Genomic DNA, 27,931 nt, shown 5'->3' with positions numbered 1-27,931 from the left:
CCTCTCTCTCTCTCTCTCTCTCTCTCTCTCTCTCTCTCTCTCTCTCTCTCTCTCTCTCTCTCTCTCTCTCTCTCTCTCTCTCCCTTCCCAGAGAGCGGGGCGGACACACACTGCTGACTGAATTGCAGGCAGACGCCGGGGCAGCAGAGTGCGGGGGAGTTAACGCAGACAAGGTAAGTGGAGGCAGAGGGGAGTGGGCTGCGTGTGTGTGTGTGTGTGTGTGTGAGAGCGAGTGTGCAGGGCGAGAGACCCAGTACAGGAACAGATACATGCAAACATCAGCCGTTTCTCATAACGTCGACGCATGAAATCGGGGACAGATGATGATTTCACAATATTTTTTGAAATAGTGATGGCACAGCGTACTTTTCAGTGTGCGTGTGTGTGTGTGTGTGTGTGTGTGTGTGTGTGTGTGTGTGTGCGTGTGTGTGAGTGTGTGTGTGTGTGTGTGTGAGAGAGTGCTGCAAGAGAGAGATGGCTCTCTGTTCCGAAATGCATTGTGACAGCGTCTGCAAAGTTATTGACAGCTGACACAGTCGAGGTCTATGTGTCCATCTGACTGTGTTGTTTATTGATCGGCGCCTGTTTAAAATGTCACACTTATCAGCATGTTGACACCCATGTGCAACATCTCAGGACGGCATTTCGGGCAGCTGTTATTATTATTATTACAGTATTATTATTAATATTATATTATTATTATATTATTATTAATAATATTATTACCGTATTCGTATTATTATATTAGTATTATTGTTATTGTTATTATTATTTTTATATTTATATTTATTTTTATTTTTATTTTTATTCTTATTCTTATTCTTATTCTTATTCTTATTCTTATTCTTATTATTCTTCTTATTATTATTATTATATTATATTATTGGAACAGAATTCACATTGCCTGGGTCCAGGTCTTTGAATCCGCCCACTCCACTGAGTTTTGGCTGCTTCTGATGTGGCATCGCAACCAGCGATTTCCTGAGCTGAAAAAAAAAACACTTCAGTCCAATGAGCGCCAAGGGGGACTAACCATTAGCCAATCAGCATCGATGAACAGCGCAACGGGCGGGACTAACGCTGTTGTCAAGTGCCCCGGACCTAATAACAACAATGGCGACCGCTAATAGACGACACAGACGCTCCTAACGAGGCTGTTTTAAAATGATTAAAAGTACAAATCCCTTTGAAATCCGAACAACACTCTGCTTTGAAGGCATTTATTCAAAGGGAAAATATTTTATTTTATTCTCCCTACTGGATTATATTCAGACGAATATGTTGTTGGTCTCTAGTGATTGGTTAGGACATGTTGTTGGTCTCTAGTGATTGGTTAGGACATGTTGTTGGTCTCTAGTGATTGGTTAGGACATGTTGTGGGTCTCTAGTGATTGGTTAGGACATGTTGTTGGTCTCTAGTGATTGGTTAGGGAAAATTTAATTCCCCACTGGGATTTCACCTATGGAAATCAGTTATAGTGGAGGCAATGTCAGACTGAAGAAGGAAATGGAGTGTAACAAGTTGATTGTTACAACCTGTCTGATATAAGCTGCCTAGAATTCACGTGTATTTGTCGTATCAACTCGGACTGCCTCGTCTCGATTGAGTCAGGATATTTTAATAGCCAGAGTAAGTAATCAGATTACAAATGTGGAATTTGACTTAGTGCAAGTATGCAGCAGAGCGGTCAACATCACTATTAGAAGATGGAGCAATACAGAACAATCTCAAATTCTAAAGTGCTAAGTAAAACGTCTTTTAAAGGGTCGTACAACGGGGGGGGGCGGAGATATTGTCCATGGGATAATGGCCATGGGGGGGGGGCAGCCTCAGGGGTTTGTGGGGGTCTCATTGAATGGATGAGCATCTCCCAAAGCTAACAGTCTAGTCTGGTTCTTGTGTATTTGAGAGCTCATTAGTTGCCTCCAAGGTAGCAGCTATTCTTGCTGGAGTCAACACAGTCATGGGCAGACACAATACGTGCCACCATCCCCTCACCCCTCCCTCTCAAGATATGAAAATGTCAGTGTGGCATTTTTGAAAGCCCCGCTGACAATAAACAGGGGGAAAAAATACTTTGTGGGCAAGGTGACAGTGCCCAGAATGATTTGATCCTATCCTAAATGGCAAGTAACCTCTTTGTTATTTTGTTTTATTTGCATGCTTGTTTTGACAATTCGAGTTTAGTGACAAACTTTACTTATTATCAGAAACACAACATCATTATCCATTTAGATGTCATTTAGAGGCCATTTACACCTGGCGTTAACATGCGTTTTCTGCCATCAGATTGCAATCAGATTGTGCTTGACCACATTAACCTGATTCCATTTACACCTGGCGTTAACATGCGTTTTCTGCAATCTGATTGCAATCTGATTGCAATCTGATTTCAGAAATGGTTGTCCTCTCAATCCGCATAAAGTTGCTGTATCCAGATTGAGAGGACACATTGCATTTACACTTGTGTCGTTCAATGTGTACACAATGCATCCCTGAACACCCTCCGGAGGTGGTTTGGCCGATCACATTGCAATCCTTCTTCAATGCGTTTTGGGGGTGTGTTTACACCTGGCATTTCAGGTGATAAAACACAATCTGATTGCAATCTGATCCACAGAAAACGCATGTTAGCGCCAGGTGTAAATGGCCTCTTTGACGCAGCGGTGATCTGAAAAGGTCTTAATGTCATGATAGTTTTTCTGGATGTGTTTGAGTGTAAACGTTGACCCGACAGGTGTGTGGCCATATCAAGATGCTGATTAAACGAGATGATTGTTGCACAGGTGTGCCTTCTTGGGCTGCACCCCAAAAACAAGGCGTGCGCTTATCTTTTTTGCTCAGAGTCTAATGACTCCAGAATGACGTGTGGATTCTACACAAAGTAGGCTAGTGTACCACAGCGTCTGATTATTTTCTGTTTCTATCCCAGAAACCTTAAAGGGGCACATCCATCCCTAGGCTGGTGATCCGTTGGCCCGTTTCCGACATCTCCCACGAGTGTTGAAAGGATATTATTATTAATATTATATTATTATGGCCTCGATACGAAACAAGCTCAAAACTCATTTGTGCTTGGAGGTGTAAACCACCATGCCCTTGTAGTTACACTCTGCCCTATTTGGGTGAGGGACAGAACTTCCACGCAGGAACCTCACGAATCAAGTCCCTTAAAGGGACAGCTCACCCTAAAATCCAAAATACATATTTTTCCTCTCGCCTGTAGTGCTATTTGTCCATCTATATCGTTTTGGGATAGTTGCCTGAGTTTTGGAGATATCGGCCGCAGAGATGTCTGCCTTCTCTCCAATACAATGGAACTGGAAGCCGTGCTCGAAGCACCAAAGAAATATATTTGAAAAACTCAACAGCAGTGTCTCTTTCCAGAGATAATGACCCGGTTACTCAAGATAATCCACAGACCTTGTTGTGAGCAGTTTCATGAAGGAACTATTTTCTTTTGCAGCCTCATGTAGGAAGTAGTTCGCAGCTAGCGGGTGTAGTTCGGTCAAAAGAAAATAGTTCCTCCATGAAACTGTTCATCACAAGGTCTGTGGATTATCTTGAGTAACAGGTACATGATTTCTGGAAGGAGACATGGCTGTTGAGTTTATCAGATGTATTTCTTTGGCACTTTGAGCACCACAAGCCGAGTGCCATCCAGTTCCATTGTTTTGGAGAGAAGGCAGAAACTCTGCGGCCGACATCTCCAAGCAACTAACACAAAACGATATAGATGGATAAATCGCACTACAGGTGAGAGGGAATACATGTATTTTGGATGTTAGGGTGAGCTGTCCCTTTAACAGTAGGCTATTGGAAGAAAGTTGGCATATGGCCTCCACAGCGGGGCACCGGATTATAGTATTTTCACCCCCCACACAAATATCAATACATTTAATCTGTTTGAAGGAATTATCAATCCACAAATCCACTCCAGCTGCATCACACCAGTGGGTCTAATCTCCAACAAGGTCGAAGATCCCTTAATACTAGGGGTGGGGGGGGGGGAATCGATACAGCATAGTATCGTGATATTTTTTGGGCAATATATCGTATCGAATGCCAAGTATCGTGATATTTTATGATACAAATTGTCAAGTGCATCATGCAACATTTATGACAGGTTTTTATGACAGTGTTGGTCAGTCTGTCTGCTTGACAATCCCATTTTGCTCCAATAAAATTGATTGATCTGGTAGGCGAGCAGATCTTACAGCCACACCGACAGAGACAGTGGGCCCTATCTTGGTACAGGCGATATCCCCTATTTGCGCTTGCTGTTTGCGTGTGCCTTAAGACAGGGAAGATAGCGGTCCGCCTTGCGCATGTGTCCAGGTGTTATGCCGAGTTTTGCACGCCCGCCTGGCAGCAGCTAAACGCATCCCCACCTCACGGGAGCATACTGTAATGATTTATACAGAAATGTAACTGTTTAAAAGTGATATAATTGTCTGGGTAGACGTGACCTACCTGTTGTCTAAGTTAAAACTAAATATAGTGTACGAAATACAGTGGGGATGCAATTCTTGGCGTGGATGGGGAAACGTTCATGGCACGTGTCGCAGGCGCAAATTAGAGATGTGCTAAATCATCTGCTCGCCAGTAGCGTAGCCAGACTCGGCTCATTGGGTGTGCAACAGAAAGCCAGGGTGTGCCAGGGGGCGGACCATTTGGCGGCGGCCGCAAGGCCGGAGCCAAACATTTTTTGGGTCTTTTCAAACCAGATTTAGAGGAATATTTGTGTGTTGTTTGCTCCTTTTCGCACTCATTATTAGCAGGTAGAAGCAGTCAATTAACACCTTAAGTGCCATAGCCGAAATAATTCGTCTTACATAATCCAGCGCTTGAGTGCCAGAGCCGAAATAACTCGTCTTACATGTTTTTTTGACGGTGGGACATCAATCAACCCCTTTTACATCTTCGAGATAACTATTTGGAGCAAGAGCATGTGTGTAATCTATTTTACCGACCACTAAGTGGCGACAGAGACCGAGAGAAGTCACAGCCACGGGACCCAAAAGCCACAAAAGCAGCCGCCTCCCGCGGAAATGGCTTGGCGATTTTAGTCAGAAGCCCGGACACACACACACAGAACGGACAGAGATCCCTTCCCCCCAGAGCCGCGCAGCAACGCGCGAACACACACACACACACACACACACACACACACACACACACACACACACACACACACACACACACACACACACACACACACACACACACACACACACACACCGCGGGAGAAAGCCATTCAAGGAAATGGCGACGCGATTTTACAGTAATCCATTTCAGACTCGTCTTGCCCGACAGGCAGACAGGCAGGCAGGCACGCACACAGGCAGGCAGCAGCAAAAGCGCTTCTGACACGCCCGCTGTACAGCCAGGAGGAAGGAGGAGAAGACACACGGAGGGAGGAGTTTGAATGAGAGGGGTGTTTCCTGTTGTTATGGAGGAAATTACTGTTCAAAACTATTGTTTAGAATGTCTGACGGTCTTACTGATGCCAAAAATGAATGGTTAAAGTGACTGTTTCACAAAAAGCCATTTATCTCTGAATAAATTTCCAGACGCTGAAACCATGCTGTACTCAACGGCTAATATCTACATAACTACTAACTCTGCAAACTAACTCTTTTAGACAGAGAAAGCACACATTCTATTAGTTATTTTTAGATGATTGGTGTTCATGAATTCTTAACAGAAAAGAATCCTCGGCCGTTGTAAAATGAGCCAGAATCGTCAAAAACACCCCTGGCACAACTTACCCACAGGATTGAAAACATGGCTGGCACTGAATGTGTTAAATTGTATTTTTTGGCAACATGTAAAACCACTTTGTTTAGTATCTCAAAAAAGTCTCACCTACTTTTTCCAATGAGTGTTCTAGTCGGGAAAGAACGCAAACTTGGTTGGCATGTTCGTCTACTGCAGAGAGATCTGTAGCGTCAGTGTCCTCTGGCCACAAACCTCCGGTGTGTTGTTGGCTGCGTTCCCCGCTGTTAACGTCATTGTTTCGGCTGCATCATCTTCTTCATCATCGTCTGTCTGTTCTCCACTGTACACCACCAATACAGGTGCGGGAACGGGTGCACTACAATCCGCACTTGTTGAGGGGGAGGGTGACGACGAGTCATCTTCTTCCTCGTCGTTTCTTGCCTTTGCCGAAAAAGCTTAAAAGCGAGCTTTGTTTCATGTCTTCTTGATTTGGCGCTGCTGCTGCTGCTGCTGCTGCTGTGCGTGCATTTGTTTACTTTACGTGGACGACAGCTTAACTAGTTTCCCATGATGCTCCGGGGCACATAGGGCAGCGGACAGTTGGACACAGTGCATGACAGCGTTGACATGTGTTTTGCAGACAAAACAAAACACTTTTTTTACCCCATTTTACCCGTGGCTACGCGCATGCTGCTCGCCAAAAATGCCAGCGCAAACGGGATTTGGGCGGTCTTAAGTACCAGAATTATTCACAGGTGTGGCCAGGCAATGCCTGGGCGTTACATCAATAAAACCGATCGGATTCCTGTCTCGCAATCGCTGTTTGCGCGAGGCATGCAATATGCTGTAATTCTCTCCATGCGTAATAGAGTGGACTCACTCGTTCCGAGGACAGAGAGAGATGGAGAGAGCTTGTTGACAGATCGTCTGTGGTGCCAACGACCCTCCTGGTTATGGGATAGGTGAAGGTAAATAGCCTATGTCCAATATCCAACAGGTTTTATCAATTAATTTCCCTCTTTGTGATGTGATAAAAGTTTCTCAGTGAGTTATAGTTGATTGTCTCACTGAATTATCTGCTAATACCCAATTTTAGCAGCAGAATTTGATGCCCTGGCATGGCAAGGCTGTGCGTAATGACATATCCAAAAGGAATTTTACTCTGCAGTGCGCTGCGTAGCACGGAGATTATGGTGCGCTCCTGGCCCAGCGAGGTATTTAGAGCGTAAGAGGTGCTTTTAAAAGCTCTTAGCGCATAGTAATTGCACGCTGCTGACGATAGGATAATGCCATCTACCCCCACATTTTTGTGCTGAAACGCCTGCTTTGGCACTAAACGAGCGCAAACGCTAAATTACCGCTTTTGCAAAGATAGGGCCCTCTATCTCATGAGATAAAACACATGTTGACCAAAGTTCTTTTTTTCCTTTGGGGACATCATTTGCAGTTGAAAAAAGGTAATAAATCACAATATATCGCAATATTGCAACACTCAATATATCGCAATACAAGCATATCGCAATATCATATCGTGGGGCATCTGGTGATTCCCACCAGGGCTATCACTGGAACAGACACTGGTGCTGCTACAGTACTTCTGATCGCATATAGGGCTCTATCGTTGCATCGGCCTATAAACTGCGCCCAGCGCCCGGCGCAGCGCAGCTTAGTGGGCGTGGACCAGCCCACTCGATATTTTGGTGTCGCCGCTACAGGCGGCCTTAAGCATTATAACCACGCCTTTTAAGCGTAAAATTATGCACAATCTGGTCATTGGAGAAGTGCAGTAAACGAATCACAAGCTTCCCTTTTAAGCTCCAATTCCACGGAGCGATCCAGTCCGGTCAGAAAAGCCAAGCGCTCTGAGCTCCCCCCCTCCCTTTCATCCCCGTCTGTCTGTCTCCATATATAGGCTATTATTCCATATTATCATGCTTCTCAAACCAATCTAACTGCAGTTTAAATACTGCAAGCATGTAAATACACTACACTATAGCAAGATCAAAGTGAAAAGAATGTTCTAAACACATCAGCTAGAAAAATATAGCCTATCCCTATGTCATGATGAGATTAGATTGGTGAAAGTTTGTCCAGAATGATATCGGTTTCTCTCCCCTGCTGCACAGGTAGGATGATGCACATAAATATAGCCTACATTATGTAAAGTCATTGCAGAAATGTGTTTTTATTGTAAAATGAAATGTGAAGTAAGCCAAGTCTTACTTATTGGAGCAACATCACAGTAGGAAGTCACAGTAGAACCGTGTTACGGCTGTCACTCATCTAAATCACGTTAAATCTGCGAGGGATATATATACCACCAGGATTACATATATGTTTCACATAGGTATATGTTTCACATAGGGTTGTGTTTTGATTTCGCGATTTTATTTTGGCCAGTATTGAAATGTTCCACAATTGCATGTTGTGTTAAGAGAAACATTATCGATCTACCACTTACCCTATTTAAGCTGATTTGGTTGCTATTTCTTGTCAAACGGATTCGCCTCAATGCATACTGGGAGATTTCACATGTGTGGCTTTGTGCCTGTCTGCTGTCTGATGCGCGAGAGAGAGGGAGTGAGAGAGAGAGAGGGGGGACAGAGAGTGAGATGGCAGAGGAGAGCTCCGCGCAACCGGCACACTGAATAGGCCTGGTTTTGAAAAGCGCTAAGCGCTAAATTAACGCCAGGGCGGAAGATATATATCGTTAGGCCGGTATTTAAGGCCGAAACGCCCATTCTGGCCTATTCTGGCATTGCGCCACACCTCTTTGGCGTAAAGCGCATTTCGGGGCCTAAAACCATGTTGCTATCTTCCCGAGGCAGGCGCAAGGCACGTTTTTTGCGTTTAACGCCAGTTTTTGCGCCTAAGGCCAGTACCAAGATAGGGCCCATAGGCTCCAAAACTCTAGTATAATCTCAATAGCTCTCCTCCTTGTTGAATGAAAGCTCTAAAATCAAGCCAAGTCGTTTATTTTCTGTGTGACCTATACATCAAAACCATGCACCATTGATTTGTCCTGTACAAAGAAGACGAAAACGTGACTTCTTCTTTGAAGAAGACGACATTTTGACGCTTTTCCAATCACTTTTTCCATTCCGTTCGATGCCTTTAAAACCAGGACCGATACCGTTTCAGCACTGACAGCGATTGCTTTTCGATACTCTTCTTCCCCACTTCAAGGTGTCACCATGACCCTATAAGGTGACGCACTCCTGAGTGTGAGAACAACCAGGAGCCCCCTGAGCCGCGGCCACTGTAACACTGGTGTTGATGTTACGCTGTGAAGACCACGTAGTCTGCTGCGTCTAGCTGCTCATCAATCCTCTTCAGAGTGTCATCAAGGCTTCCCAGCGCAGGCCCTGAAGACGTCTTCCAGGTCGAACAATGATGGAAAACGGACCCCCCCCCCCCCCCCCCCCCTTTAAAACTTCCAAACCACATTCTTTTTCCAACAGCCGCCCTAAATGACTCCCAAAATCAACTTGGAACAATATACAGTACACGCTATTTTAGCTCCCATACATGTAAGTACACACGCACACACGCACACACACACACTAGGGCATTCACAGACTAGTCGACTAGTAAAACCACTAGTCGACACTGTGCTTAGTAGTCGACTAGTCATTTAAAAAAATTAATTAATTAATTAATCTTTAAGAAAGAACATGAGGTATTTACACGACATACATGGACTATCATATCCCATATCCCATATCCCCCACAAAGAACATCAAAACACAACAAAACAAAACAAGAAAACTGCATAAGATACACAATAATCCAAGAACAAACAAGACTATTGGACAAACAACCAAAGAAAAACAATGCATTCAAAGTAAATACTGTACATAGATCTTGCCCTGTTGGCAGCTAGGAAATGCATAGCTTTAAATTGGAAAGCATCCAATCCCCCAGCTGTAGTTCACTGGTGGAATGAACTCTCAAGCTACCATACGTTGGATAACATTTACTACAAGAGCAAAGGCAGATTCTTAGACATCCCCAAAATATGGCAACCATGCAGAGTTTGACTTTAAGAACTTTTTACCCCAGTGTCATTAGGCTTATCAGGATAGGAGCTGAATGCATTGTTTTTGTTTGGTTGTGTGTCCAATAGTCTTGTTTGTTCTTGGATTGTTGTGTATCTTATGCCGTTTACTTGTTTTGTTTTGTTGTGTTTTTATGTTCTTTGTGGGGGATATGGGATATGGGATATGATAGTCCATGTAAATACCTCATGTTCTTTCTTAAAGATAAAAAAAAATCGACTAGTCGACCAGTCGACTACCTTTAGGGACGACTAGTCGACTAGTAAAATTCACTAGTCGTGAATGCCCTAACACACACACACACACACACGCACCACATCTACATTCACACAGGGCTCCTTCCAATACTTGGAAAAACATGGGGCCCTATCTTGGTACTGGCCTTAGGCGCAAAAACTGGCATTAAACGCAAAAAAACGTGCCTTGCGCCTGCCTCGGGAAGATACTGTAGCAACATGGTTTTAGGCCCCAAAATGCGCTTTACGCCAAAGAGGCGTGGCGCAGTGCCAGAATAGGCCAGAATGGGCGTTTCGGCCTTAAATACCGGCCTAACGATATCTCCCCCCTGGCGTTAATTTAGCGCTTAGCGCTTTTAACACATTGAGTGCCAGCCATTTTTTCAATCCTGTGGGTAAGTTGTGCCAGGGTTTTTTTTGAGGATTCTGGCTCATTTTACAACAGCCGAGGATCTGTTTTCTGTTAAGACTTCGTGAACACCAATCATCTAAAAATAACTAATAGAATGTGTGCTTTCTCTGTCTAAAAGAGTTAGTTTGCAGAGTTAGTAGTTATGTAGATATTAGCCGTTGAGTACAGCATGGTTTTAGCGTATGAGACAGCAAGCTGAGATAATCGCAGTTTTGTGAAACTCAGCAGAACAGTCACCTGCCTGTGATTGTGGCTGCCTTTGGGCGAGTCTGTATCCTGTATTGTGTGTGTGTGTGTGTGTGTGTGTGTGTGTGTATGTGTGTGTGTGTGTGTGTGTGTGTGTGTGTGTGTGTGTGTTCGCGCGTTGCTCCGCGGCTCTGGGGGGAGGGGATCTCTGTCCGTTCTGTGTGTGTGTCTCCGGGCTCCTCCCTCCGTCTGTGCTGCTGGGAGTTTGCAGCGAGTTGAGCAGCCTCTCTCCCTGGCAGCGAGTGTGGATAGGTCTCACTGTCTCTTGGGTTTGAGAGCCCCGATTAAGCCCCGTGCGACTCTAGGCTTTATGCTGCTCACCCAGTCCATTTCTGGAAACCCCCACCGCAGCAGCGCGAAGCGTCCCCGCCTACAGTATGAGAATGAGGCTCCTTCTTTTCTGACTGTAAAATCGCCAAGCCATTTCCGCGGGAGGCGGCTGCTTTTGGTCCACGGGTCCCGTGGCTGTGGCTTCTCTCTGTCTCTGTCGCCACTTAGTGGTCGGTAAAATAGATTACACACATTCTCTTGCTCCAATAGTTATCTCGAAGATGTAAAAGGGGTTGATTGATGTCCCACCGTCAAAAAAAATAAATGTTTATGTAAGACGAGTTAGCTCGTCCTTGGCACTCAAGCGCTGGATTATGTAAGACGAGTTAGGTCGTCTATGGCACTTAATGTGTTAAAAAACCAGGCCTTATTCAGTGCGCCGGTTATATTAGGCTACTGTGCGTAATTGCGCGGAGATCTCCTCTGCCATCTCAAACTCTCTCCCCCCCTCTCTCTCTCTCACTCCCTCTCTCTCGCGCATCAGACAGGCACAAAGACCAATGGAAAAAAGTTGTTATATCGTAGTTTTGAGCCCCTGTCATTCAGAGGCTGTTCTCTCCCCCTCTCTCTCTCTCTCACTCCCTCTCTCGCGCAGCACAAAGACAGATGGAAAAAAAGCTGTTCTCTCCTCCCCTCTCTCTCTCTCTCTCTCTCACTCCCTCAAATCTCCCAGCATGCATTGAGGCTAATACATTTCGAGAAGAAATATCAACCAAATCAGCCTAAATTGCCTAAAGTGGTAGATAGAAATAATGTTTCTGTTCACACAACATGCAATCCTCGAACATTTCAATATTGGCCAAAATAAAACATAGAAATCCAAACACAACCCTATGTGAAACATATATGCAACCCTGGTGGTATATATATCCCTCGCAGATATAACGTGATTTAGATGAGAGACAGCCGTAACGCGGTTCTACTGTGATGTCGCTCCGCTGCAATAAGACTTGGCTTACTTCACATTTACTTTTACAATAAAATACACATTTATGCAATGACTTTACATAATGTAGGCTATACTTATGTGCATCATCTGCAGCCCTGGAGAAGAGGTAGCGAGAGAAAACGATATCATTCTAATCTGGACAAACCTTCACCAATTTAATCTCATCATGACATAGGCCACATAGGGATAGGCTATATTTTTCTAGCCAATGCGTTTAGAACATTCTTTTCACTTTGATCTTGCTATAGTGTAGTGTATTTACATGCTTGCAGTATTTAAACTGCAGTTAGATAGGTTTGAGAAGCATAATAGTATGGAATAATATATTGGAGACAGAAAGGGAGGGGGGGAGCTCAGAGCGCTTGGCTTTTCTGACCGGACTGGATCGCTCCGTGGAATTGGAGCTTAAAAGGGAAGCTTGTGATTTGTTTACTGCACTTCTCCAATGAGCAGATTGTGCATAATTTTACGCTTAAAAGGCATGGTTATAATGCTTAAGGCCGCCTGTAGCGCCGACACCAAAATATCGAGTGGGCCCGTCCACGCCCATTAATCTGCGCTGGGCGCAGTTTATAGGCCGATGCAACGATAGAGACCATGGTCTTTTAAATCATGAAGGACATCTCAGGTGTCCAGTGGATAGCCACACTGATATATGAAATGAAACCAAGCATCGTGAGACACTGTAAGAAGCAACAGCTTCTGTTCAGAGAAACCATACGACTTGTTAACTGATTCACTCTACTTACCAGTGTAACCGAGTGAATGTGAGTCCTCGTGAGTGCCGAGTGGTAGCGAGTAGGTTGGTTTAGTATAGACGGTTTTAACTTGACAACAAAAACATCCTTCTAAATTGAACCCCAGCTCACTTCCTGTTGCAGTGTTTTACAGAAGAAGAAAAAAAGACATACGGTGGAGGAGTGACCATTCTGTGAAAACAGTCTATGAGCGTTTTACAGCAGAGCCATTCTGCTCTACAGCTGTTAAGGGTTAATATGTCACTTTTATAAGTTTAGAAAAAATGTAGACGGTCAAAGTAACCATTTAGATGACTCTCGTGTGCTCAGTTTATCAAAATAACGGCTATTTAGAAATCTGGTTTTCGTTTTCAGATTTATTCTATGCATTAAATGGTAGCGTCAGCCGTTCGGTTGCTGGGATAACGTAATGCATTATGGGTAGTCGGCTACTGTGGCTAATGCTAGCGGCTCACGTTAGTTACTTTACATGGCAGTAAAACGCCACTGAATGACCAAATTGATTTAACTTTTAACCATTTCGAGTAACACTCTTACCATACGGACCCCCCAGCGTTGGTTAGTTGTTTATAACGTGACTATATTTCTATAACGTTTATAACGTACTCCGGTTTCCGGTTCATAATTCGGGTCTGAATACAGCCAAAGAGTATAACAAACGGAAGTGCTGAGGGGTTGTAGCTATTGCGCAACACACAGGTGAAAACCGTCTATAAAGGCACGTTAATCAGCTCCGCCAAGGGAGCTATAGCTGTCTTGGTGCAGTGGTTAGCGTGTCCACCCCCTCAAGCCGAAGGTCGGCAGTTCGACTCCACCCCTGGGCAAGCCCTTAACATGGGCTGCTGCAATTACCATCAAACACAACGCCATTACACCTACATGCAATCCTTTACCAACTGCAACCACCACATCCCAATATGTCCTAATATGAATGTATGAATAGAGCTGGGTATTGGTTCAAATTTCAAGAATCGATTCGATTCCGATTCACAAGGTTGCGAATCGATTAATTTCGATTCGATTCGATTCCGATTCGATCAATTTCAATATTGATTTGGTTAGTGATACCAAAACGTGTTTTTTGAGCTGTACCCTGAATTACATGACTGTCCAGTTATGTAACACAGGGGTTCCCAACCAGCCGAGTAGATACATGGGGAAAAAAAGTTGCAGACCTGTTGTCAATTTTAATGGTTTTAGTTACACATATATTTATTCACCAGGTGGTGACAAATGGTAAATAACAGCCTTTTCATCTGTCAATAAAGACACTTTCACAATTATGCACAGTGATTTGATTTCAGCCTATATCATTTCTAAAAGTAGATTAATGATCAAACATTTCCATTCATGTAGCCTAGAGTTTTTATGTTTTTGTTTCAACTACAAACATAAATAAACGTCAACTTGAAACTATGTTTCAACTACCACACACAGCCTAATATTTTAGCCTGTTTATTAACACATTCACTGCCAGCCGTTTTTTTTTTACTGTAGGTAGCTTCTGCCAACGGGTTTTTTTGAGGATTCTGGCTCATCTTTCAACAGCCGAGGATTATTTTCTGCTAAGATTTTGTGAACACAAAATATCTCAAAAGAACTAATAGAATGTGTGCTTTCTCTGTCTAAAAGAGTTAGTTTGTAGAGTTAGTAGTTATGTAGGCATTAGCACTTGAATACAGCATGGTTTCAGCGTCTGAAAATTTAAGCTGAGAAAAATGCCCTTTTGTGAAATTCGATAGAACAGTCACTTTAACCATTCATTTTTGGCATCAGTAAGACGTCAGACATCTAAACAATAGTTTTGAACAGTAATTTCCTCCATAACAGCAGGAAACCCCCCTCTCCTTCAAACTCCTCCCTCCGTGTGTGTTCTCCTCCTGCCTCCCTGGCTCTGCAGCGGGCGTGTCACAAGCGAGTTGCTGCTGCTGCTGTGCCTGTCTGCTGGCGGCCGCTCTTTGGGCGAGTCTGGATGGGCTCGCTCGTTTCTTGGGGTTTCGGTTGAGAGCTTTGATGAAGCTTTTGCGATTCTGGTCTTATTTATGCTGCGTGTTTCAAAGTGTGTTCCACCCGTAATCTATTATGCAAATTTGCAATCCCCCACCGCCAGCTCCCTGCGCGAAAGCGAAAGCGTTTTCGCCAATCCATTTTCATGAGAATGGCTTCCTCACGCGGCTGTTTTTGCTTGGCTTTCTCTCGTCTGGAGAGCACTGTCGCCACTTAGTGGGTCGGTAAAATAGATTATACACATTCAATACCTCCCATATTTTAATATGAGATGTAAAAGGGGTTGATCGACGTCCCACCGTCAATTTTTTTTTTTTTTTTTTAAGACGAGATATCTCGTCAACGGCAGTCAACCGTTTTTTTTTTAAAGACGAGATATCTCGTCAACGGCAGTGAACGTGTTAAAAAAAAATAATAATAATAATAATAATAATAATAATAATAATAATAATAATAATAATAATAATAATAATAATAATAATAATAATAATAATAAAAACGATCTCTGGACATATGAATCGATAATCGAGGATTAAAATAAAAATCGATTAAAAATCAGAGAATCGATTTTTTGAACCCAGCCCTATGTATGAATGTATGAATGTGACATTAAAGTGACTCTGTGACACTGAGATGAGCACCAAGTGAACACAGCAGATTATATTGGACATGAATTTCATGAAGATTACATTCTTCTTGGATTCTGTGACTATAAAACATTAAAGTTTCGGCAAGTAAAACAGCTTTGGTTCAGGTTTGGTTTCAGGTTAAGCAACTAAAATAATAATGGCTTTGGTCCTGGTCCTGGATAAATAAGAGAAGCCTCAGCTAAAAAAAATGAAAACTTGACTCAGTAGAACTGACTTGGTAGAAGCTTGGAAACATAAAAAAATACATCGATCGGATCCATCCATCCAGCACTCTACATGAGCTTCCAGTCGAAATGAAGGTCAATTTGAGCGATGGCTGGTACACTTGTCTAGTCTAGTCTACCAACCACTTTGGCGTAACCGTGCGTCACCACCAGGCTCTTCCCGAGGAGAAGAGCCTGGTAGGTACGTATTACTACAGGCAGGATGTCCCGCCCCCGTGTTCCGGTCCTGTGTTCCGGTCCGCAGTGTTTTCGTTCCACAATAGAAATGCAGCAGTAAGCAGCCTAACCTCGCCAGTCGCTACGAGTTAGAGACAAAATAAGAAGCATGGTCATAACAAATGAAATATTCAATAAATACTTTAAGAAACTTGCCGGATCCATAACATTAACAGTACAGCACTTTGGTTCCTACGTTCCGGCCATGAGCGGAAGTCACGGAGCGAAGTTTTACCACCCAGACTCAGTAGCGGCTGGTGCATTTTTGTCCAGGGAGGGCTATACCAAATATAGGCCTGGACGATGGGGTTGAAATCAATATGATAATCATAAGGATTCTTCTCAATATCAATATCATATGTTTCACGTATGCAAAATCCGTGTTCATCTCATTGAACTGAATGGTGATGTCAAACAAACCTTATATTTTCAAATAATATTCCTGCCATACCTCATTTGATCAGTTTTTAAGTAACATTTGCTTGTCATCATCAATTTAGACAGCAGAAATGTCACTATTAAAATAACTTCATATCATCACGATGATTCCACTGAAAGACAACAAACAATAATAGGCTATTGAATTATCGTCCACTCCAGCCCTAAATCAAGCAAGTAGTAACGGACGTTACTAGCTACTAGAAACGTCTGAAAAAGACTGAGTGTATTTTCTTCCTCTGTCTGTAGCCTGTTGTTTAATGGCGAGCTCAGGGTGATCTGGTCCAAGCTCTTTCACTCGATGCTTCTCCTGTAAAGTCCGTCTCTCAAACGGCGTCGTTTTGAGTGACTTCACAGAATTTTCTTTCTCCATTCTTGCAAAACGTCTTTTGTGTTTTATGGCAGTTGAAAACAAACTTCTTTGCTTCGCGCGCGTGCTGCAGGAAGACAACAAAGCCGTCGGCGGGGGACTGCTATGTTTATATATACTGCGTCGTGCGTCGCTACCCATCTACGTCAGTAGCCTAGCCTACGTCACGACACTCACTCTACCTGACCCCACCTCCACCTGGTCGCTAGATACGTGCGCCCAGAGCCCTCCCAAATCCCTTTGTTTTTGAGAGTGAACAGCGCATGTGCAACTACACAGATCCTGATCTGCATCACTCTGCACTGGTGGAAACCGGAAGTAAACCGGAAGTCCCCGGACAGCGTCCGTGGCAATTCGGTGCAAGAAAATATTGACCCAAAAACAGTAGCCTACACATGTAGATCATTGAATCTACATATTTATTGCAGATTATATACTCACTATATAATATTCACCTCGCTCATAAAAACAAAACAAAACAAAAATATATATATATAACGTTTTATTTTCCCCTCCTTTGGGTAGGTGGTAACCTGACTCCATCTGGCAGCGTCAGGTTAGGTAGGTGGGGCGACGCCCTGGCGCCCTCTAGTGGCCGGCCGCCACTGCCCAGACTACTTTAGCATGTAGTCAAACATGATTCAATCTAATTAGCTGGTGAAACAGAGAGACTCTTTGGTGGGTAAAGAGTGACTTCCCTCCTGTGTATTGAGGTCTCCTGTCACACTCTCCCCTGTGCGGGCGCTGCGTGGACAGGTGTGTCAGACCCCCTTCTCACCAAACACGATCAACTCGCCCTTTCAAGCCCTGCAGCTTGGTTGGCTGCCGTGCCGTATTTCCGTCTTCAATTGGTCTATTTCGATGTTGGCCCCTCCTCTCGTCTCGTCGTTTGCGATGTCCTGACGCCAGGTATCCCGGCACGCTTTGCAAGGTGGTGAGCGACACGCTGCAGCGAGGGAAGGACGGGCCATTTCGAAATCGACCAATTGAAGACGGAAAATACAGCAAGGCAGCCAATCAAGCTGCAGCAGCGGGGCAGGGCTGACCGGGGCGATAGCGAGGACATCGCTCACCGCCCATGTTTGGCGTGCAGGGGCCGTCACCGCGGGCTCTCTCTCCCCTGTGCGGGCGCTGCGTGGAACAGGTGTGCCACCTGTGTGCCATCGATATTTCTGCTCCAGGGCCTCACTGACATCAGTCTTCTTAACCCCACGCAGACTCCAACCGCCGTGCATACGGACGAGTGGCGGGGGGCGGGCACAGGGGGGGCGGGCACAGGGGGGCGGGCACAGGGGAGACTGAGGCTGTTTTAGATCACCTGCAGCTTGTTACGTTTATCAAAGAGGGTATAGCAAACAAAACACAAACGTATAGGAGACAAGTAAGAACTGATTTCTCCACAGTGACCAATAAGGCAGCAGCTGTATCTCAAATGTTATTTTCACTATTTGATCAGCCGACAGGATTATTAGAATAAAGACTCACTCATCCAGTCTGGCGTCAGTCTGGCACTTGAGGCGATGGCGAGGGATCTCATTCTCCACCCCGACTCTCTGCTGCCACTCTGTTAGTCCAATGTGGAGCTGCTGTGGTGGCATCCGGTTAGAATGAAAGGAGGACCTGCAAAATCAGAATCAGAATCAGAATCAGAATCAGAAAGACTTTAATGATCCCCGGGGGGAAATTGGGACAAGTTGGTTAGGTACGTGTCAATGGGGCTCTATCAAATGAAAAAGTTGAACATTGTGTAGTCTTGGATACACTAGGCATCTCGCGCGCTCGATTCCTAGGCTCACCCGCTGTGCGCGCCCGCCCGTCCTGCAGCTCGTCGAGCTGGTCCTGCAGCACGTATACGCAGCTCAGCTGCTGCGTGGCCTTGCCTGCCCTATTGGCGCACACACAATGTCTCCCCCCTCTCTCCCCCTCTCCCTCAGTCTCTCTCCCTCTCCTCTCCTCTCTCCCTCAGTCTGTCTCCCCCCTCTCTCTCCCTCAGTCTCTCCCCCTCTCCTCTCTCTCCCTCAGTCTCTCCCCCTCTCCTCCTCTCCCTCAGTCTCTCTCCCTCTCCTCCTCTCCCTCAGTATCTCCCCCTCTCCCTCAGTCTCTCTCCCTCTCCTCTCTCTCCCTCAGTCTCTCCCCCTCTCCTCTCTCTCCCTCAGTCTCTCTCCCTCTCCTCTCCCCTTCTCCTCTCTCTCCCTCAGTCTCTCCCCCTCTCCTCTCTCTCCCTCAGTCTATCTCCCTCTCCTCCTCTCCCTCAGTCTCTCCCTCTCTCTCTCCCTCACTCCCTCAGTCTCTTTCCCTCTCCTCTCTCTCCCTCAGTCTCTCTCCCTCTCCTCCTCTCCCTCAGTCTCTCCCCCTCTCCCTCAGTCTCTCTCCCTCTCCTCCTCTCCCTGTCTCTCCCCCTCTCCTCTCTCTCCCTCAGTCTCTCTCCCTCTCCTCCTCTCCCTCAGTCTCTCTCCCTCTCCTCCTCTCCCTCAGTCTCTCTCCCCCTCTCTCTCTCTCCCTCTCCCTCAGTCTCTCCCCCCTCTCTCTCCCTCAGTCTCTCTTGTGACCCTAAGACTGATGACATCACTGATGACATCATCACTGATGACATCATCACTGGGACTTTGTGTGTGTGTGCGTGCGCGCTCGCGTGTGCGTGTCTGTCTCTTGTGTGTGTGTGTGTGTGTGTGTGTGTGTGTGTGTGTGTGTGTGTGTGTGAGAGAGAGAATTTATGACATCACTGATGATGTCATCAGTGGGACAGACAGACAAACAAACAAGAGCCCTATCTCCCTTTAGAATAGAATAGATGGATACACCGGCATCCTCTACTGGCGAGTCTAGTTCTGAAATAATGACTTGCTGACAGATGAAGACAGCCTGTTCACAACACAGCTTGCCTCTTATTGACCGCATTAGACACCAAAGCGTTAATGAAGAGGAACAATAAGGCATTGTTGTTCCCTTGCATCAAAGACAAACCACATCAATGTATTGATTGATCATCCTTCTCACTAGGCAGCCTCTGTGTGACCCTCTAAATGAGATCAACCTGTACGACCCCGTGGCATTCAGAAAGATTGCTACAATCAGCACGGCAACAGTTATTTTGTTCGGTGTGTCGATATACAGTATCTATTTTGAAATAGAGATGGATAAAGCGCAGACCCCCTCAGTCTCCCTTCCCACTTTCTCTCCTTCCCCCGCACTGTCACCGGCTGCCTAGCAACTGACACCATAAATAATATGCCTGTGGTTTGTGAATGTGTGTGTGTGTGTGTGTGTGTATACCCCGACCCGGCATGTGATAATGAACAGGGTATCTGTTACTAGCACTCCTCTTTGCCATGCTTGCCATTTTGCAGTGCTCCCCCCCCCCCCCCCGCCCCCCCCATCAATGGCACACTGTCTGAATAGAGAGCCAAAGTGAACGTCACTTCCTGCTTCAGCACTGTACCAGAGATTTTCAATCTGCCATTTATTTCCCCATAGACATTTGGTAAAATGCTTATATAAATAGTTTTACTTGTTCAAACGGTCCAGATATATTTAGAAAAAGGAGAGACCACATAACATTTCACTCGGACCAAAACGTTAAAAAAAACTGCCGATTTAAAGAAAATGTTTTTTCAATGTTGTTTTTTTTAAAGCAGCTACGAGCAACTTTTTCGATTGTTATTAAACAGTATAAATTTAATATCAATGCATCACATCTTACCTCTAATAGTAGACAAGACCAACGCAGACTAGTCTCGCTTGAAGCCCGAGTGAATCGGCCAGTGTTAGTCTGTCTGTGGCCAGGGAAGATCAGGAAGTGAAATGAAACGGTTTGCAGCAGCCACTTCGGCCATAACCACAAAATAACTTCCAAAAACCTGTTAGAATATAACGAGAGATGTTCGCGAGAGTATGCATGGCGTTCACATTGTTTATGCTATGTTGCTAGGCAGCGCGAACGGGTGAAGGCAGGCAGCTGCGTTTCACTTCCGGGTTTCACTTCCGGGTTTAGCCGGTCCGGCGGTAAGGAGAGAGAGAGAGAGCCCCCTGTTGACGCGAGTTTAGACAGACACAGACTTAATAATCGTCTAAGGGAGCAATCTCCAATTCACACGGCTTTGGTCTCAGCTACTATTATAGGTAAGATGTGATGCATCAATATTGTAATTACCGTAAATTCCGGACTATAAGCCGCGGCTTTTTTCCCGTTTTTTGGCCCCTGCGGCTTATATAACGGTGCGTCTTATCTATGGATTTTTTCAGAAAAAAAAAAAAAAAAAAAAAAAAATCTCTCTTTTTTAGCACTCTTTCTAACTATAAATCCACTTCTGTTTTAATTTCCTCTCTTGCCCTCTTTTCACCACACCGCGGACACTGTGTGCACTGTCGAAATAAACAAAGGTGTTGTGTTATGTTGTTTTGTTGAAATGTTACGGTAATACGGTAAATGGGAGCTTCCTCAAACAGCCAACAATCCCCTCTGTGCGTGAACCCTTACATATGGTAATTACGGTAAGCAAAGTTCATCAGCCCGGAATCACAACAAGACAAGCAGTCTCTCTCTCACTTACCATGGGGAAGGTACGCAGAAAGTCACACGACGCAGCTTTCAAGCTGAAAGCAGTCGAACTCGCACTAAAAGAAACAAACAGAGCAGCAGCGCGTATCCTGGGCATCGATGAGTCAATGGTGAGACGTTGGAAGCAGCAGCAGCAGGAACTGTCTCAGTGTAATAAGACAAAAAAGTCCTTCAGAGGCCACAAAAGCAGATGGCCGGAACTTGAAGATTCCCTTGAGGACTGGGTGTTGACCCAGAGAGGAGACGGCCGAGACGTTTCCACGGTGCAGATCCGACTGAAGGCCAAAACAATCGCCACCGAGATGAAAATTGAACATTTCAGAGGTGGGCCATCTTGGTGCTACCGATTCATGAGACGAAAGGGACTGTCCGTCCGGGGGAGAACTACTGAACAACTCCCTCCCGACTACCAGGAGAAAATCACAAACTTCGGCGAATTCACACAAAGGAAGATCACGGAATATTATAGGAGTGTGAAAACATCCACAATCACCAACGGATTCCAAAACGCTGGACTGCTGCGGGATGAAAAGGATGACGCCGCCACAGCTGGCGCTGAGGGCCGTCAGAGGCTTCAGAGGCTGTTCGATGCCGACACTGATGAAGAGGAGTTCGTTGGTTTTGAGTGACAATGAAGGAGAGAGGAGAGTGGTTGACGAAGCCACCCTGAACCTGTTCGTTTCCGACACTGAAGATGAGGACTTTGGTGGTTTCAGTACGCAGGAAGAAGAGGAAGACGAGGATTAGTGACTTGACTTCTCTGGTTACAGGTTTGCTGCACATATACGGTAGCCTATTGTTGTGTGATTTTGTCTGGGGATTAGTGACCTGACTTTTGTTTTGTTTTGTTGAAATGTTAATAAATGGGAGCTTCCCCAAACAGCGATCTCTTTCCCGACATTCCTCTCTGTGCACGAACCCTTTCACATGGTAATTAAACATCAAAACACCCGCGGCTTATAGTCCGGTGCGGCTTATAGAAGAAAAAAATAGTCAATTTTGGTCCCGCGGCTTATAGACCGGTGCGTCTTATAGTCCGGAATTTACGGTATACTGTTTAACTCATTGAGTGCCAGTCACTTTTGGAGAACGGACCAGAGTTTCAGAGCGTTTTCAGTGATTTCTCGAGGCCCACAGAATATTGTGTGATATTACTATGTAAACACCGAACACGCACAAAGAACTCTTCTATCATCTGCAAGAAAAAGTTTATTGATACCATTTTCCCTTCTTTAGTTATGAGCCGGAGAAGATAGGCTGTTTTGAGCAAAAAGACAGGTTTCAAATTATAAGCTGAGATATTCAGCCTTTTGTGAAATGAAGCATTTCAAGCACATTCACTGACTCTAGCTAATATTTTCTGATGTAGTGACGTGGTGTAGTTGTGTGGTGCCTGCGTGCCCCACCCCCCTCTCCCCCCCTCAGCTGCAAACTCCTCCCCACACTAACACACAGCCTACACGCACCCAGTCTATTTTCGGAGCGCTTCGTTTTTGTGCGCCGGGCGGCTCCCAGCGCGACAAGGAAATGCCAAGCCGGACTGCAGGGAAAGGTTTGGCCCTTCGGCGTCGGGTGCTGCCTTTCTGACGGGTAATCGTGTGGAGAAACTATATGCAGACAGACAGACAGAGGCAGAGGAGCTCAGTTGTGGGCGCGGATTGACTGCGGTTTGCAGACAACGTCAGCTGCAGACAGAGCAATCTATATGGCTCTGGCTGCAGCATGCATCGGTTTCTCTTTGATCACGGCTTTTTCCTCCTGTTTTCCGGACCTTTCTGTAATCTGGAGAGCACTGTCGCCACCTAATGAGTCCGTAAAATAGGTTATACACCTTCAATAGCTCCTAGGAGATGCCCGAGGCTTTGATCCACGTCCCACCGCCAAAAAACGCAATTGACGAACATACTCGTCCTTGGCACTCTACGTTACTAAACGAAATTACGAACATACTCGTCCATGGCACTCAATGAGTTAATAACAATCGAAAAAGTTGCTCGTAGCTGCTTTAAGTTTTGGTCTGAGTGAAGTGTTCTAATGGTCTCTCCCGATTCTAAATATATCTAAACCGTTTGGTTTGACCAAGTAAAACTATTTTTATAAGCATTTTACGAAATCAAAACGTAAAAAAAAATGCAGATTTAAAGAAAATGTTTTTTCAATGTTGTTGTTTTTAGGTTTTGGTCCGAGTGAAGTGTTCTAATGGTCTCTCCCGATTCGAAATATATTTAAACCGTTTGGTTTGACCAAGTAAAACTATTTTTATAAGCATTTTACGAAATGTCTATGGGAAAATAAATGTCGGATGAAATCTCTGGTACAGTGCTGCAGCAGGAAGTGACGTTCACTTTGCCTCTCGATTGAAATGTTTGGGATTTGAACATGTGTTTTCTCCTCTGTGTGGACAGCCGACACACCACCTAACTGATTGGACCCATGGCGAGCAATAACACAGCCAGCATCGCACAAGCCAGGAAGCTGGTGGAACAGCTGAAGATGGAGGCCAACATTGACAGGATAAAAGTGAGTTCGACTGACACAACATGTCCATATATAATATGGACGTATGAGGTCACTTAAAGAGAAGGTTTGCCGATTTTGTCATCATCACTAATCATACCAGTCGTCAATAGAGATCCCCAGGAACGAGTCCGGAAATCATCGATGCTAACACTCCTGGTTCTTCACCGTTTTCGCCTATGGGATTTTTGAATGGGTTTTTGGCGCGATGCTTCTAATAAGGTCTCTGGGCAACGCTGGCTTAATCAAACGCAAACCAGAGTTTAGTATATCATCTTCACACATGAGGACCACTTTCATGAGTTTTGAAGCTTTTACGTGCCGTTAAAAGGGCGGCTAGCTAGCAAACGGCTAAATGAGACTACACTGTTGAGTCGACGGGGATATTATACGTCAATAACGTCATCACTTCAAAGGACGAACACGGAAATTCTCTTTCCCTCACCTGGTTCAGCCCGGGGTAATCAGTGCACAGCAGCGCACACATCAACAACACTCCAGGTTGAGTGGTGACGTGACGTGGGAGCCTATGCGACACTGTGTGTAGTTCTGGATTATCTTAGCATGAGCTTTTTACTTCTAGGGCTCGCATTTACGCTTCAAAACTCATGAAAGTGGTCCTCATGTGTGAAGATTATCCTGCTGAACACTGGTTCGCGTTTGATTAAACTTGCGTTGCCCAGAGACCTTATTTGAAGCATCGCGCCAAAAACCCATTAAAAAATCCCATAGACAGAAACAGTGAAGAACCAGGAAGTCCGGGACTTCCGCGTTCTGACTACAAAAATACGTCATCCCTGGGGCTCTCTATTGTCAGCACCAGTGCATTACATTACTGGCTTTCATCGGGAAGCTAAGCAGGTCTGATTTCTAGGATACTCCTCGGATGGGAGACTGGTGCTGGAGGACCAGTAGGAGGTGCTCTTTCCCTCTCTTGTCTCATTAATAATATCCCCAATGCCCCAGGGCAGAGACAGGGACTCTGTCCTGCGAGTGAGCACCGGTGCTTCGGATGAGATGCTAAACCGAGGTCTGCCCCGGTGCCCTGGCTAAACTTCCACAGAGACCTTCCTTCAATCATGGCCACCTTAATTAATACTACTTAATTGGTAATTAATTACTTAATTGGCACATTCAGTCCTCAACTCTCCACTGTGATAGCTGATGTGTGGTGAGCATTCTGGAGCAAACTGGCTGCCGTGCATCACCCAGGTGGGTGCTACACATCGGTGGTGGATGAGTTGACTTCCCTCTCCCCTCCCACCCCTGATATGTGAAGCGCTTTGAGTGTCTAGAAAGGCGCTATATAAATGCAATCTATTATTATTATTATTATTATTATTATTATTCGCTATTCTTAGAATGTGCCAAAGGTTTTACATTACAGCTTGCGATCTTGCAATTACCTCCTATTTTCAGTTGTTTGCCAGTCCCTCTTAAAATCACTTGCAAGTCTAACCGAAGTGAATCAGCATCGATTCCTCGTGAGTCCAGTGTGGTAGCGAGTGGATTGGTTAACCTCACTCCCCAGTATAAAGGCAAGATAATCTGCTCCGCCAAGGGAGCTAGCTCTCTTGGTGCAGTGGTTAACTTGTCGGACTCCAAAGCCGAAGGTTGGCGGTTCGTATCCACCCCTGGGCAAGCCCTTAACATGGGTTGCTGCAAGTACCACCTACTGTACACAACGCCGTTAGTAACAGTAAGTAGTCACTATAGAACTTGCACAAATCACTTGCATTGAAAGCAATGGTTTCATACCAGATGGACTTTTGCACCAGCGTTGCCAACAATACTAACAGGAGGGGGTGAATAAATAATGCCTGAATTTTCATTTTTGGGTGAACTACTACCTTTAATTAGATGGGGAGTAGGGGCATTCTACAGTAACAAACAGTAACAAGGGCCCCCGGCACCGGATCACCAAATGGATTGGAAGTTGGAAACACTCATTAATGTTCTTCTTGCACCTGTGTTACTTCCTGCCTTTTAGACACAAAATGGGTGAAAAGGCTAATGGGAGGGGTGGAGGGCCGGGACTGTTGCTTTTAGAGCCTGACCGATACTGGATTTTTGGTGCCGATGCCGATATTAGGGAGCAAAAAAAAAAAAAAAATCCAATATTGATATATCGGCCGACATTCATATAAATATATTTCTTCCCAACCGCCATCAGCCTCACCAACAAGGCCCGGAAACCCCTTCCGCCAAGGGCCTCAACAACAACCCCCCCCCCCCCCCCCCCACACACACACACACACAAACTCACTACCTCCTCCTAAACTCAACTGAACCCCCCCCCCCCCCCCCATAAAACTGGAACTCATACTGTATCTAATGTAATGCCTGTCTAACTGGGACTGGTAAATTGATGTAAATTCCCTGTACATTAATGCCTATTTAACTTAGCCTGTAAATTTCATGTACATTCAATGTAAACTCTTATCTAACTCTGATTGTAAATTCATGTAAATCCACTGCCTATTTAACGTCTATTTAACTCAGTCTGTAAATCCTATGTAAATCCAACGTAAATTCATATTTATCATCCACAGAACACTTCACCACTCATGTACATATTGTATTGACTCGATTTGATTGCACTTGCAACCTTGCGATTGCCGTTAGTTATCTTCCTACTTCTTATCCCTGTATATTGATGTAACCGCTACGCTGCATACAGACACTTTCCTCGTATGTAACTTGCATACTGTGGCAATAAAAGTGATTCTGATTCTGAATTAAGAAAAAGGAACAAATATACACAGCATGCTGTCGATAACTTTAAAAAATTAAATAAAAAAATATCGGCCAACATATCGGCCGATACCGATATGGTCGACCGATATATCCGTCGGGCTTTATTGGTTGTTGGAATGCATCATGTCACCATTAAAGAGTAGAGTAGAGAGTAAGAGGAGATCATTTGATGGGGATTTTAAAGTGAAGTGAATTGAGTTGAATTCACCTTGTCTGTATTGACATCGCTGTGTTTTTTATGTGTGTGCGTCTACTCGCAGGTGTCCAAAGCAGCGGCAGACCTGATGTCGTACTGCGAAGCCCACGCCAAAGAGGACCCGCTGTTATCACCGGTGCCCGCGTCGGAGAACCCCTTCAGGGAGAAGAAGTTCTTCTGTGCCATCCTGTAAAGACGCCGCGTGTCTGTCTGGCCCTCCGGCAGTCGGCTTCAATGCGGGACTTGAACGCCAGCGTTCGAAAAATACGTAGAAATCTTCTAGTAGGAGGAGGGGGGCACGGCGGTTGTTGCCCCCCCCACCTCTCCCCCCCCTTTCTCGAACGGCACCTTAAAGAGTGCGATTTTAAAGACCGCCGAGTTAACGATGTGACCATTTAAGGGGGTTGTGTGATTGCTTTTTTCCCCGAGGGGGCGTGTGCAGCATGCTGAAGGGGGTCTGTGCTTTTAGATGACACACACAGTGTGTGGCGTGATGACAACAACCCAGAGACGTGATGGACAACCAATCAACCAACCAACCGAGTATTCAGGTTGTGATGTGTATTTAAAAAAAGGAAAAAAAAAGATATTTTGGAACTTCCACGTTTGTTTTGCTAAATAGTTTGTCGGTGGCTCGAACACTGTAGGACAGCAAGCAAAAATCCGCCTATCACTAGACGCCACGCGATTATTGGAATGTTGTTGTTTTTTGTATGTTCATTTCAACTTGACCTAATTACTTAGATAGCTTTCTACAACTGTATGTGATTTAGTGAAAATGGCTCTGTTCACTCCCCCCCCCCCCTCCCATCAAGCAATTAGTGAAAGCTTTATTAAGGGGAAGTTTGAAACATTCGACTCTGTGATTCTCTCTGTATCGACATATATATATCTCATCATGTGATACAGTTCAGATACAAACCCTCTTTCTACTATTTGTATAAAAATGACTAGCAAGTAAAATGTGCTGTGCTGTGAGTTCTGAATGTTTGTGTTGTTTGTATAATTAACTATTGCATGAAATGGAAAAAACAAAAACAAAGCTCGTCTCTATTTCTTTTCCTGTGGAGATTGTGTATACTATGGAAACAGGGCAGCCTCCATCTGGAAGTGCCAAAAATATTAAAATGATTAAATACGGACTGAATAAGGACATCTCTCAAATGCAAATTAAGGCTTGACTGGCGATGCATTGCAGTCCTTTTAGGGAAAACAGGTTAGAGCAGCGCAATTTCACTGAAAGTCGGTTAATTAGGTAGTTAAAACAGTGTTATTGAAATAATCAGA

At 44.9% G+C, this 27,931-nt stretch overlaps 1 protein-coding gene across 1 annotated transcript; it reads left to right on the top strand.

Annotated features, from left to right (window-relative positions):
- Positions 1-67: 67 nt before the first annotated feature.
- On the top strand, positions 68-27,775 carry LOC310773736 (guanine nucleotide-binding protein G(I)/G(S)/G(O) subunit gamma-2). The gene is made up of 3 exons (XM_083633674.1): positions 68-173; positions 23,580-23,694; positions 26,709-27,775. Exons 2-3 carry the CDS (start codon positions 23,608-23,610, stop codon positions 26,835-26,837), a joined length of 216 nt encoding a protein of 71 aa, XP_083489800.1. The 5' UTR covers positions 68-173; positions 23,580-23,607; the 3' UTR covers positions 26,838-27,775.
- The last annotated feature ends 156 nt before the right edge of the window (positions 27,776-27,931 follow it).

The sequence above is a fragment of the Poromitra crassiceps genome (genome assembly GCF_964638095.1).
Source record: "Poromitra crassiceps genome assembly, chromosome: 3".
Classification (NCBI taxonomy): Eukaryota; Metazoa; Chordata; class Actinopteri; order Beryciformes; family Melamphaidae; genus Poromitra; species Poromitra crassiceps.
Note: the sequence above shows the minus strand (reverse complement) of the source record. Positions and strands in the feature narration are given on the sequence as shown.